At 46.7% G+C, this 13,696-nt stretch overlaps 2 protein-coding genes across 2 annotated transcripts in view; one reads left to right on the top strand and one right to left on the bottom strand.

Moving 5' to 3' along the window:
• The window catches only part of LOC137424937 (ras guanyl-releasing protein 3), a 100,941-nt gene that overhangs the window by 21,058 nt on the left and 66,187 nt on the right, over positions 1-13,696 (top strand). Inside the window, exons 6-9 of the mRNA XM_068112844.2 lie at positions 268-399; positions 572-722; positions 5,153-5,326; positions 7,090-7,206. Coding sequence (XP_067968945.2) covers positions 268-399; positions 572-722; positions 5,153-5,326; positions 7,090-7,206 — 574 coding nt within the window. The remainder of the gene's footprint in view (positions 1-267; positions 400-571; positions 723-5,152; positions 5,327-7,089; positions 7,207-13,696) is intronic.
• The window catches only part of UROC1 (urocanate hydratase 1), a 369,204-nt gene that overhangs the window by 289,424 nt on the left and 66,084 nt on the right, over positions 1-13,696 (bottom strand). The window lies entirely within an intron of this gene.

Below are 13,696 nucleotides of genomic sequence, written 5' to 3'. Positions count from 1 at the left end.
ATAATAGACAAAGCAACATTAATATATGGGATTTAAACCTGGAATCGCAGAATCATGAGCCATGTTTGTTCTTTGATGGGGGAGGAGGGAGAACAAGCAAACCCTTATTTTGTTCCTCAAAAACATCTATTTCTTAACACATTAATCACTTAAAAGCCATTTATTTAGTTTAGCACATGGAAATTAACAGATGGATGTGCCAGCATCTTGTTGGACAACAGAAAAGTCATGATATGAACTAAAGGCTTGTGAAATACTTGTCCCCAGGCAGTGGATTTGGGAATGCCCAGCAGTATTCCAGTTTGACACTGTTCTGGCAGAACAGGTGGCAGAGTTCAAAGTTTTGGCGTCGAAAATTGGGGGCTCTCAGCACTGCAACATCATAAACAGCGCCATCATGTAAGTGTGAAAACTTCATTCTTGATATTCCTCAAGTCCAGACAATGATTTCTGGACTTGGCCGTTCGTCGTAACCATTATTATGTTTCTGCACGGTTTGGACCAGTCTTGCCTTGAATATAATTCTCAAATTGTCACGATTATAACATGTTCTGCATGTTTCACGGGACAGCCCATCTTGTGAGTGGATCCGGAAGGTAACGCAACGACCCAAGGACAATAGGATCAAACGCAACATCTCGCTCCTGTTCGACCACTTGGATGCAATGGAACTGGCGGAGCATCTCACTTTCCTTGAATACAAATACTTTCGCAGAATCTTGGTTTGTGAAACAATACATATTTGTTTACTCCAATATTTCTCACTGCTGAAATTATTTCGACAAGCAGCTTGACACAGCTACAAGCAGCTTGACATAGAATTGACTTCCTGTGTACAGTATAGTGGTGTTGGGGACTTCACTGACTGTGTGATTGTATAAAGTCCTCTTTCAATCCTGTTTTTAAATTAATTATCCTTCCTTATCCAAACTTCCAGATAAATCTCATCTGTACTTTTCAGGGTGAATCCTTAATTTTGCATTCTTTGATTTAAAAAATCACCTTGTATTGCAGAAATATTGCACAAAAACATGAGATGAGCATTATTTTTGAGTTTTCCTGAATTTAGCTGTGTTTGTTACCCATGTGCGAAGTGAAAAGCGGGGTTAAGCAATAATTGTTTCACTTTGTTTGTCCATCTACAGACATTGGTCTATGATCGAGGAACACCTTCATTTCAATTTAATGTTATATTTTGAACGACCCTCGTGTTGGCTTAGCGGTTAGGGTGCCGGCTTGGGATCGTAGGATCCCGGGCTCAAATCCCGGTGGATCGTTGAATTAACGCCAGGGGGGTTGACTCAGCCTGTCATCCTTCTGAGGTCGGCAAATTGAGTACCAGTTCACTGGTAATTCCTTGTGTGTCGCAAGAGGCGACTAACAGAGTTGGTGGCAGGAAGGGCATCCGGCCATAAAACATTGCTTCAAAAAGGGGACCACGGTGCCCAAAAAAAGACCTACCCCTGCTCTGCGGGGGGAAATGGCCTCTAATAAAGGTGGTGGTTATATTTTGAACACTGTAGAACATGAATCGGAACATAAACCTGCAGTTTAACGAAGCAGTACTTTCACTCTGAATTTGGCAAATTATTGTATGGAATCTTGTCCCGATCGGGCATGCGCACAGATGTGTAAAATAATTGTTTTTAGTCTGTCCGCCTTTCTGGCACTCAAACAAAATTTGAAATCATTCCAAACAGGAAACTTACTGTTTTAAGGGATGTCATAAAGGACACAAACAGGCACGAACAACTATTTTAACGTGTTAAATAAAGTGGTGTACAAGTCAGGAGACGACGATGGTTCACGAGCGAGCGGTATTCAATGACAAAGGACGGACTATAACCGAAACAGGCCTGGACAGGCCAGGCTTGGAAATGTCAGAACGAAGGTTACTGACCTTGAAATGAGATAGAAAATAATGTATAACAGTTATGAGGTTAGTTAGCTACACAATACCGAAAATTCGGTGAAAAAAAAATGAAAAAGGAATAAATAATAATAATAAATAAATAAAGAAGTAAAAAAATTAAAAAATTAAAAATCGAGCTCCGTGGGGCTTGACACATGACATTGGCCCAACCAAATATCGAAACTCCTATCAGATTCCACCAAACCCCTCGGAGAAGATGTAGCTTGAACTCGATTACCCCCTAAAAAGACATCTTTTTCGGGCGTGGCTCCGCCCACAATGGGCGCAATATGCCCACTCTAGGCAGGACACAACTAGGTCATGATATCAACCTCCCACCCAAGTTTCATCAAGATCGGATGATGTCATCGGGTAGTTATGCTGCGGACAGACAGACACACACACACACAGACAGACAGACACACACACATGACGAATATAGTGGTCACTTGATAACTCGTGAACCAAAAATAAGGCGTGTCAACGGCGGGACGGGGAGGGGGGGGGGGGGGAATGTTCTACAGCCTTTAAATCCTTCATTTAATTTCAATTGAATTATATACTTGATCACTGTAGAACACAAATTGCCTCCTGGTCACTTCCAAAAACCTTCAGTCGAGCACCGTGGTTCCCAACCTGGGGGCCATGGTGTATTTCTCGGGGGGCCATGGAGTAATTTGCCGGAGGCAATGCAAGATGAATTCCTGGATCTCCGAAACGATTCATTTGCCAAAGACACATTCGAAGAGAAGAGCTTGACGGAGTTTTGGGTGGGAATGGGTCGCTACCCTAATATCAGCCAGATAGCTATTCGGGTGCTTCTGCCATTCTCGTCTACATATCTCTGCGAAGCGGGGTTTTCCACGCTGTTGAATATCAAATCGAAACAGCGTAATCGGCTCCACATGGAAGATGACCTCCGCTGTGCCCTGACTGTGACTCAACCACAGATACCCCAATTGGTAGCGAAAATGCAATTTCAACCATCCCACTGAGTTTTTAATTCACTTTTACGGCGCATGCACCACGTCCCTAGTTTTGATTACCTGAGTTGTTGTCGAATTGAGTTTCTTTTTGTGAGATTATAACACACTGCGTTAAATACAGACACAGCAGAGATTTTTAGTTTTCACATATTCTTGACTTGGAACCTTTTCATACAGTTTTCTTGTGTGACAGTTCTATTTTATGCTGTCCATAGTGTTGCTACTGATAATATTAAAATCTCATATCAAACATGCATCATTCGAGCGACGTTGCTTTATTTGCTTCTTCCAAAAACGATGTAGTTGGGAGCCAGTAAGGAACAGAAAAAAACTATGGAACTAAATGTTCATGTTGGCTACTTGGAATTCCTCATTTTCTGTGTAATAATTTACCAATTCTCATACAAACAAAATAGCCAATTAAAGGAAAAAACACCTCTCAGAATGCATCACAGAGCATCTAGAAATAAAAAAAATTCTGGGGGGCATGCACCCAGAGCCCCCTAGCCTGCTTATACGTGCTTTGCCCCTCGACCCTCGCGAAAGGGAGGGGGGTGCTGGGGATGTGCTCTGGGAGCCAAGGGGGCCATAACACAAAAAGGTTGGGAACCCCTAGTCTAGCAGTATTGGACAAAATATTACAGCAGCATTGTACACCACTTTGACCAATCATATGTTCTGGTTTTCCTCTCGGCGTTGAGGCGGAATATCGAGATTCAGACAAAATGGAATCTCGTCGGAAATATAGATCGTGCTCGGAAAAGCAAAACAAGAGTTTAAAAGACCCTTCCCATGTGTTTTTAACTCTGTAGTTTGTAATAAAACGAATATTGCTTTTTGGACAAAAAGCTGATTTTTCACATGTTATGAATTTGAAAACGTATCGACAAGTATTGCCTTACAGGACTTTAAAGTTAAAGTCCTTACAGGACTAGACTTTAAAGTAATAAACTAAACTACTCGCATAATCATTGACGTAGAAGAAATGCTTTATAGCGTAACATGTACAAACAGGAAATCTCTGAACTCCATTTTTATTTATTCTTATTATAGGCCGCACGCATTTTACGGTTCGTAACTGTACATTTACACAATTCTTGTTGCAGGGAATTTTTTCAAATCACTTCAGAATTTTTCTTGAATAAGTTGCTGAGGTTATGGTGGAGAATGGGAAAAGGAGCATTCCATCTAAGCAAAAACGTGTCAGAACTAGATGGTATTCATAGAATACTTACCCTGCGTAGTCAACTTGTTGTGAGCCAACTCTTCTGTTTTTTTTAAACATTTTTTTCTTTGACTCAATATGGCTGCCAGACCACGTGAGCGATGACATCATAAATATATATTCTCTAATATAATTGTTGCATAGATCACGCTCAATAAATTTCAAACAGATCAGACTAAGCATTGTCCCTGTCGAATTATGACGTCATAATTATGGCACCAATGACTCATCATTAACAACACCTATTCCCCATATGGAGTTCTTTACAATGAGCAACGTTTCAATTTTTTCCATCCAGCGGTTTTGGACATATAGAGGGGCAACATTTTTCGGTTTTTCCAAGATGGCACCTGTAGCACATGACCTATGACGTCATGATTATCATTAAAATATTCTAAAGGAGGAGGCGCTCCTGTGATGAAAATTTCGTGTCCATCAGACCAACAGTTGCTGAAATTTTAAAAATAATGATCGCATGGATAAGTGTTGTATTTGTCGAATTATGACATCATAAAGAATGCACTGATGACAACATCATTAACAAATCTTATTCCCCATGGGGAGTGGTTGACAATGAGCCAGGTCTCAATTTTTTTCCATGGAGTGGTTTCAGAGATATAGAGGTGCGAAGTTTTTCCAAGATGGCGCCTGTACCACGTGACCTATAACATCATAATAATTATTAAAATATTCTACAGGATGGAAAATGGTGAAATGGTGAAATAAAATGGTGAAGTCCTCCTATGGTGAAAATTTCGTATCAATCAGACCAACAGTTGCCGAGAAAATGAATTTTTAAAATGCAGACACGTACACGTATGTAACTGAATGCTTATCCTCGCTTTTCGCTTCGCAAGCGCAGGGTAATAATCAATGTACTGAGATGTCATGTCGGAACTTTGCTGCCAAATTATTTCTGATTGACCTCGGTTTCTTTTTTCAATTGGAGAAACAAGTTCTGTAAGGTTTTCTACAATCTGATAGTGTGACCATAATGCATTCCTTGTTGTTTGGCTGTACCTTTTTCAGTTTTCACACTACAAAAGCTACGTGGTACATGGGAAGATGGTAGATAATCCAACTATGGAGCGTTCCATTGCTTTGTTCAATGGCGTGACTCAGTGGATTCAGCTGATGGTGCTGAGCAAGCCAAATGCGCAGCAACGTGCAGCTATTTTCTCTAAATTCATCTACGTCGCAAAGGTATAAAATTACCAAAACTACCTGGGTATACACCTGGAAGGGGATGGGGCAGAGTGGAAGGGGGTTCATCACCTTTTTGTTGAATATATGCTGGTGAATGTGCCGTTCATGACGTTTCTGAGTTAAATGTGATGCCATCAGGAAGAAGAAGATGCCTTACTACCAACCTCATACACTTCTGTAATTGTTCAAATGTCTGGTGATTGTTTTGTATTTATTTATGCGAATGTGTACTTGTATATAACTGTCATTAATTTAAAAAGGCTTCGGCACAATCGAGCCATTTTTTAAAAATCCATATATATATCTATATATATATATATCTATATATATATATATATATATATATATTGTTACGGGTCTCTCCGTCGGCCTTTTTCCCCTTATCAAGGGGGGATCAACCCCCTTGTCTTTGACTGACCGACGTGAGTCCTGAAGTTGCACAGCTACCCCCAAAGAGGCAGGTGCACAACCTCGTTCGTAACCGCGGACAGATGTTAATTGCCGAGCGGTTTAGCAACCGCGGCACGAACCATTAGCAGAGACTAACCCGATCCTGAACGTTGGCCAAAATCGCGCCACAGGTTTTCAATGAGGGAAATCACAAAGACGACGGATGTGAAGAAGAGGAAGACAGAAGTAGGAAATACGAATATAATTTATTACTACTATTTACAATTCAAAAGAAACCAAGGAGGAGGAAGGATAATAAAATAAAGGCAGAAAGAGGGACGGACAAGAAGGACACAGTGCAACACGAGCTTAACTAAACGGTCTTACTTAAACCCCAGGACAAGACAAAAGACAGACTACAAGCACACTTACACGGGGGATGAAGGCAGGAACGAAGGACTGGAAGGAGAGGAAGGTTCAGCTGGAGCAGAGGAATGGCTGGACGGACGAGGCGGGATCACAAGGCGGGGAGGATGCGGGTGGTTGGTATGATCGCGGCCCAAGTTGAGCAGCCGCCGACTCTCCTCAACCGTCTCTCGTACGGCGACGTTGCTTTGTGGCTGCAACTGCCGTCACCGCTCAAGCTGCCGTGGTCAAAACGGCGATGGTCTCCAAGCTCGTTGGTTCGTGGGAGCTCCCTTGGTCATCCACTTCCTCAATCGTCTCAGGTGGGGGTGCGTCGCGTGCTTCCCAAAGACTCATCTGCCGCATCACTCTCAAAAGGCTTGTGCGGGCGCTTTTATATCGCGCCTCGCGATCAACCCGCGCCACGCCTGTGCTGGTATCTCACCAGTCCTGATTGGCGGGTGGGGGCTCGCTGGCTCCACCTTCCGATGACGATGGCGGAGACACGCCTTTCTTCTCCGAAATTACCTCGTGGCTAATGGTGGAGTGCAGTTGGCAATTGCTGACAAATGGGGAATTGGAAGGGAATCTACCTTATTTCAATTCGGTGCAATGCAGTGTCCATTAATGGAAGACAGAGCCTTAAACTAATACACATAATAAGGAGATAACTACTGAAAAGGGAAATCTATGATTTGCTACGTGATTGTATATGGACTAACTAAGGGACGACCTTTTGACCTTTACACTACGGAGGGTGATATTTACACACAAAAAAAACACAATTCTCAAATCCACAACAATATATATATATATATATTTGCCTAAAACACGCCCAGACACTCACTGATGAACCTCTGAAAGTTTGACGAAGATCCGTTCGGCCAACTCTGAGAAAAATGGCGACACAGACACAGACAGACCAACAGCTCTCTTTTATAGTAGATGATGTAATTGTGTTTCAGAATCTTCTTCATCTTTGCAACTTCAACACCCTGATGGCAGTCGTCGGTGCACTCACGCACAGCACGATTTCTCGACTGAAAGAAACGATGTCCTACATTACTGAGGAAGATAACACGGTACAGTGCCAACGGGTATTCCTGCTGATGTTCGGAGCACCAAGTTATAGTGATCTGGTGCTTTATGGTCATTTTGCTTTATGTCACGCTGTCACTTTCAATGTATCACCTGATGAGCCCGTTTCCGCTTTGCTCTTCTCCAACTACTCAGGGTCGCATCCATTCATTTTCTGCTTTTTCAGGAATCTCTATTGTTTCTTGATTTCCAGGATACAAATTCCCATATTAGCCTGTTAAATGCAATATTTTCGACCCTGATATAACTTTGTCACAGTTTAAGTGTTTAAATCACAGTTCCCAGACTATATTAATAACCTCTCACCTTAATGCCACGAAAGTCAGTAATATGATACATTTCGCATATTTCAGTCATAATAATAATATAATAATAATAATATATATATATATATATATATATATATATATATATTGTTATGAATTTGGTAATGCAACATCTAGAGCTAGGTAGATCTGAATAGGTAGGTATTCGGCTGTCGTGACAGGGACTCTACATGTAATAAGTTATTGATGTTCAGGCGGTTGTCGGGGTAAGATGTATGAGTGTGGATCTACCTGGAGATTCGAGTGTTAAATAGTGAGGGATTAAAGGTAACGCCCCTGTGAGTCTCACCTAGTAATCAAACCTTTGTCCTTTATGGCACTGCAAACCACATAAACATTAGTTAGGTCCTTAGCGCAACATTAAATAATCCCCCTTTCCCTGACAAGGACTTCGTATTAAATTGACAGGAAACCAGGTCAAAAACACCGCCATGATTGGCCGCCACCGTGTACACCTCCAAAGGCCTACAAACCTGGCCGGCACGTGTTATGCCAGGACCGCAGGGTCGCGTAACGGGGGAGATGTCAGGAGTCGCGGGAGGCTTTGATTGGCTGAGGAGTGCGCAATGTGACGTCATCGGCCACCAATATAGGCGACGGTCGGACGCCATTTCAGGAGTTGAGTTGAGTTGAGTTGAGTTCGTGGCAGGCACTGGCAGACGCAGGCAGGCACCAGAGAGTTGAGCGGTGGTGGAGAGTTGGAGAGGACACGCCATTCCAGTCGCAGTTCGAGTGCAGTTCGGGTTGTAGGGAGTCGCAGGAGACACACGAGAGCACACCCAGTTGGCACTGAGCAGTTCGTTGGCACTTGGCTGCCAGCACTCCCGCGTCGAGTCGAGTGGAGTTGAAAGGAGTCCTTCCTGTCCCTGGTCAAGTGGAGCCGCTGGCCTGCGTCGGACGCGTGGTGCTTGGAGCGAGGGGCCTCGTGGTGTGCGATCGGGCCGGAAGGAGCGGTGCTGGACACCAACAATACAAGACGACAAAGACAGATAAGCCCGATCTCCGCGTATATTTTGAACGACGGGACGTGTTATTTTCGTGATTAATCTCCCTCGTTTGTGTTTGCTGTCAGTCGTGTGGGGACGTCCCGATTTAGGTTTATTAGAGTTATTAGATTTACCGGCGGGCTTTTTCACTGGCTTTACTTTTCCTAATAAACCCTTATATTACTTTTTGTACATAATATCTGAACGCAGTTTTCCTGGGTGTTTGATTTTAATAGATAAGGTTGCGGAGCCTTCGCTGCGCCCCGCCATTCCGCGCGTTGGTGTTGAACTTGAGTCCGCCATTGAGTTTTCGCCTCGGGAGTTAAAGTCTCGCAATTTGGTCATCCGTAACTGTGGTGTTAATCACAGTTGCGTAACAAGTGGTGTCAGGAGTGTAGGATTCGAATCCGTCGGACAAATTTTTTTGTCCGCGGCGAGACATCGACACGGTCGGGCGTACATTGCGTCCGACGTTCGAACGCAAAATTTGGATAGGCGAGGCGGAGAAATTTAATAATCAATTGGGCATACGGAGCGCGATATCGCGTCTTCGTCAAATTTAAATTGTGTTTTTGGTATTAAAATAAATACGCGCGCGGGAAACAACCTTCCGAAAGGCGGATGTCGGAGGTCGACGAAATGGAGGTGCGTAGTGAGGCCTCCGTCAGCGTCGGGAGTGAGCCGGAAATGGGGGATATGAAGGATAGCGTTGGAACTTTCCCCGCCGCTGGGACGGCCCCGATAGATCTCCAGACCATAGTAAATTTAATAAATGCTCAGAGGGCCGAGAGTGAGCGAACCAGTCGGGAATTGAATGAAAAAATTGAAGGAATGGAAAGAAAAATGGAGTCCCAAGGGAAGGAATGTAGGGAAGGAATGAAGGGAATGAGTGATCGATTGGAGGAACAAATTGAAGGGATGGAAAGTAAAATGGAGTCCCAGGGGAAGGAATGGAGGAATGAAATAAAGGAAAGGAATGAACAATTGGAAGGAAAAATTGGGGAAATGGCACAGCAGCTGGGGGAACGAATTGATGGCATAGAAGGGAGAGTGCAAAACCAAATTACGGACGGACTGGGGAAATTTGAGGGTAAAGTAGAAATTCAAATGGGGGAGATGGAAAAAGCCATAGGGGTGGAAATTGAATTGAAACGGGAAGAATTAATGTCAAAAATAGAGGAGGGCGTGACCCAGGCTGTCCAAATGGGGGAAAAGTTGGAGGGTCAGATTGGTGCCACAAATGCTCGAATTGATAAAGCAAATGGGGACCTGGAAGGCTATCGGGGCCGGGTGGATGCCAGAATGCTACAGCAGAGTGAGGAATGGGGACTGCTCAACCGACAGGGGGGCAAATTGGCCGAGGAGGTGAGGGGGTTGGAAACCCGCATAAAAGAGCAGGAGCAAGGGTTAATTGAGAAAGGCCTGTGGGGGCCACTAATGGATAATGAAAGGGTGAGTGATTTTATGCAGGAGCGACTGGAGATCTGGGACAATACCATCAAGAAGGAGGTTGGTCGGGTTCAAGAGAGCCTGAAGGAAGAGGTGAGTAGGTCGGTTAAACATCTTCAGGACCAGATTAAAGTGACCCAGGAGACCCTCACCACGAGCCACATTTGGACACCAGAGGCTCCGAAACGGAATACCCAGTTGGGGGGGTGTTTTGGCCCCGGACTGGATTTGGACAGAGAGGAATCGGGGAATAGAGTCTCTGGAAAAACAATCCCCCTCGTACATTTTGACGGATCAGGGAGCCTCGAGGCTTTCCTGACACAATTTGAGTGCGTGTCTCAGCTCAATGGTTGGGGAGAGCGGGAGCGCATGGGGAATCTGGTGGCGACACTGCGTGGGTCAGCCGCCGACGTGTTGAACGTAGTCCCAGAGGGAATATTGACCAGCAAGGCTATTTGTGAGGCCTTGAATAACAGGTACGGGACAGGCGCAAGGTGCGACCTGGTCAGGGCACAGCTGCTGCATCGCAGGCAAAAGCCTAATGAGACGTTGCAGGAGCTGGCCCAGGATATATACCAGTCTGTGAGGATAGCATACAGGGACCTACCAGCACAGGCGTGGGACAAGCTGGCGATAGAAAAATTTATGGCGGCTCTCCCTGATCCTGAGGTCCGGACGTTGGTGGAGTTACAGGACCCACCCACGGTGCACCGGGCAGCGGAATGCGCGGCGAGACTGACCTTTTTGAGAAGGTCGAACCGCGCATCGGAGAGGGCACCTGTGACGGTACGGCAGACCGAGGTGCGGGATCGGGAAAAGCCAGAGGATGACATCGGGCGAATGTTAAGGGGAATCAGCCGCCAGCTGACAAATTTGATGGGGGGACAAATTGCAGGGAGCGAGTCACGACAGGGTGGTCCAGGTTGGCCATCAGGACGGCCTGATTTTTATCGGGCTGGGCCGGGAGAAAGGGGGGCTCCACCTGGCTACCAGAGGGGTCCGTTCTTGGGGACTTGTTTTAGATGTGGGAGAAGAGGGCACAGTCAGAGGAATTGTCGGCAACCATATGGGCCCCCACCTCCTGACAGGCTTCGCAGTCCAGAAAGGAGGGGGCCCCCAGTAGGTCCACAGATGCCAGACAGAGGACCACCACCTCCGCCTGGGCCAATAGAGGTAGAGTGTGCGGGAAACTAGAACGAGCCGAGCATACGGGGCCATGCTCGGCTGGCAAGTGTGTGGAGAAGCGCCCTCCTTTGGTGGAAGTAGTGAATTGCGGACAAATTGGCACGGGTAATCTAAGGGTTAGATGCAAAATTGAGGGAGAATTTTGTGAGGCTGTGGTGGACACTGGAGCCAGTGACACCATTATCAATCCGGGTGTGCTAGACCAGAGTGTTGGAGGCTGGGACAAAATTGATAGGGTAGAAGGACACAGCCTTCAACTGGCTACGGGGGCAACGGCACCAATATTGGGACGCGGAGTGGTGAGGATGGAGTTGGGTGGCCGGGAGGTCAGCGTGGTTGTGTGGGTGGCGGGGGTGTGCGATCAGTGTCTGTTGGGACTGAGTTTCCTGGTGGAACATGACTGCCAATTAGACCTTGGGCGTGGTCATATGTGGTTGGGCACCGAGAGGCTGCAGTTAATGGGACTGGGGGATGACGAGGAGGTGCAGGGGACGTGGCTGGAGGTGCCGCGCACTGTGACCGTGCCTCCCAGGTCCGAGAGAGTCGTGATGGCAGAGTTAGCAGCAGGTGCTCAACCCATTGGCCAGCTGGGGCTAGTGGAGTCGTGGTCCTCGCAGGGGACGGAGGAATTAATGGTGGGTCGCACCCTCATAGACACCCGTGGGCCTATGCTGGCAGTCAGGCTGCTCAACTTGTCCGACAGCCCCCGCACTATAAGGGGCGGAGCCATCGTAGCCAAATGCAGTAGTGTAGTAGAGGTCACCGGAGGAGGTGGATCCACATGCTTGCCAGTACAGCCGGAAGGAGGGCAAAATTTGGGGAAATGTGATTGGTCAGAGGGAGTGCGGGACATGATGACACGCTCTGAAGAGGGCCTAACATCGGAGCAGGTAGAGACGTTGCACAATTTGGTTGGTAAGAACTTGGGTGTTTTTTCTCTCTCCCCCGAGGATGTTGGACGCACGAGTCTCGTCAGGCACAAAATTAGCACTGGCGAGGCTCGGCCTGTTCGCCAACCGCCGAGGCGGCTCCCTTTCGCTAAGAAGGAGGAGGCAGAGGAACAGGTGAGCAAAATGGAAAGGGCCGGGGGTGGTGCTTCGGCAGGTGACTGATGTGGTGTTCAAAATTCAGATGGGCCCGCATGCCCTTCCACAGATAGTTCACGGGGATAGATTGAGCTCCTACATGGGTCGGGAGGCTCCGGAGTGGATTGGAAGGGTGAGGGGGAAATTAGGTGTGGTGGATGGCACTCTTGAACCTGACCAACCTGCAACTACCTGCACTTGAGGTGAGTGTTTTAAGGAGTACTGTCCCAGGCTTCAGGATTTGCTTTGGGAAATTGGGGACATGTAATTTGGAGTTGGGAGGTGAGAGCGAGTGATGACATGGCCGGTGAGGGGATGGAATGGGAGCCACAGTGTCTTGTGGGTGGCGTATGTTTTTGTGTTGTGGTTAGGTGTTTTGATGTGGTCGTGAGAGTGGAACCTGGAGAGTGAGTGATGATTATTGGAGATAATGAGGGGCGATAATTGTGCTTTTTGGAAATGTGCTAATGGAAATGTGTAAGGATTCAATGATTCGAACTGTGAATGGGATTTCACATTGGCAGGCCATGGCAAGCCTTGTAACACCTTTTACACCATCTATGAATTGTACTGAATTGTGCTGAGTTGTGTGGAGAATTGAATGGCAGCGGGGGAGGAAGTGTGTTTTGGGGTCTTGTGGGTGGGGAAGGTGTGTGTGTCCGCAGGTACAGAGCAAGCTCTGAGAAGCGATGCCTGCGGGCCCCCCTCTGCGGCAATTACCCCTGGCAGCCGGTGGTAACTGGAAATTGGAGCTCGTCGGTGGAGGGTCTGGTTGGGCGCCGCGGGGTGAGGAAGTCCCCCGGTGACCCGTGTTGCTGCGCGAAAGCAGGAGGCAAAGGAGCCTGGTGTGTGTGGAGACCCTCACCGGCGAGGTAACGGCGGAAAGGGGCTGTTGGGCTGTCATGGGGCCAAGAGGTAAAGGGGGGGGGGCAATGAACTTGTAAGTCGGTTGACTTGTTTTTGGGACTGCGGGCACCACAGCCTGATGCGCCCCCACCATCTTTTTGTGCGGTACCTCCCCGCTGCCTAGTTGAGGAATGCACACACACGTGAATGACATCAATGCCATGGTCCTGCAGGGGGTGTATTGGAAATAAGTGCTTTGTTGATTTTTGAAATGCCTTGATGACCTATGGAATGAGAATGAGTGGTTAAGGGGTCTGTGTTGCATGAATGTGGGCGAAATCCACCGAGCCGTGTCACTCACCTGTAACATCTGGACAGGGCCCGTGGAAATTTAGTGGGATGCATTGGGGATGGCCCCGCAGGTAAGGTTGTGTCTTGTGGCATCCACCGGGGGACGCGGTCTGTAGACCGGGGTATGTACAAAGGTTAGAGTTTTGAGTTTTGGAAAGATGGTTAAGTTTTGTGGTTAAGTTAGTGTTGTGTGTTGTTGTTTCCTCCCTCCACAGGAACAACGAAGAAGATGTACATACTTGCATG

This window comes from Myxine glutinosa, chromosome 4 (assembly GCF_964187855.1).
Source record: "Myxine glutinosa chromosome 4, kmMyxGlut1.1, whole genome shotgun sequence".
NCBI lineage: Eukaryota > Metazoa > Chordata > Myxini > Myxiniformes > Myxinidae > Myxine > Myxine glutinosa.
The sequence above is the reverse complement of the archived record's forward strand: the minus strand, read 5'-3'. Positions and strand labels throughout refer to the sequence as shown.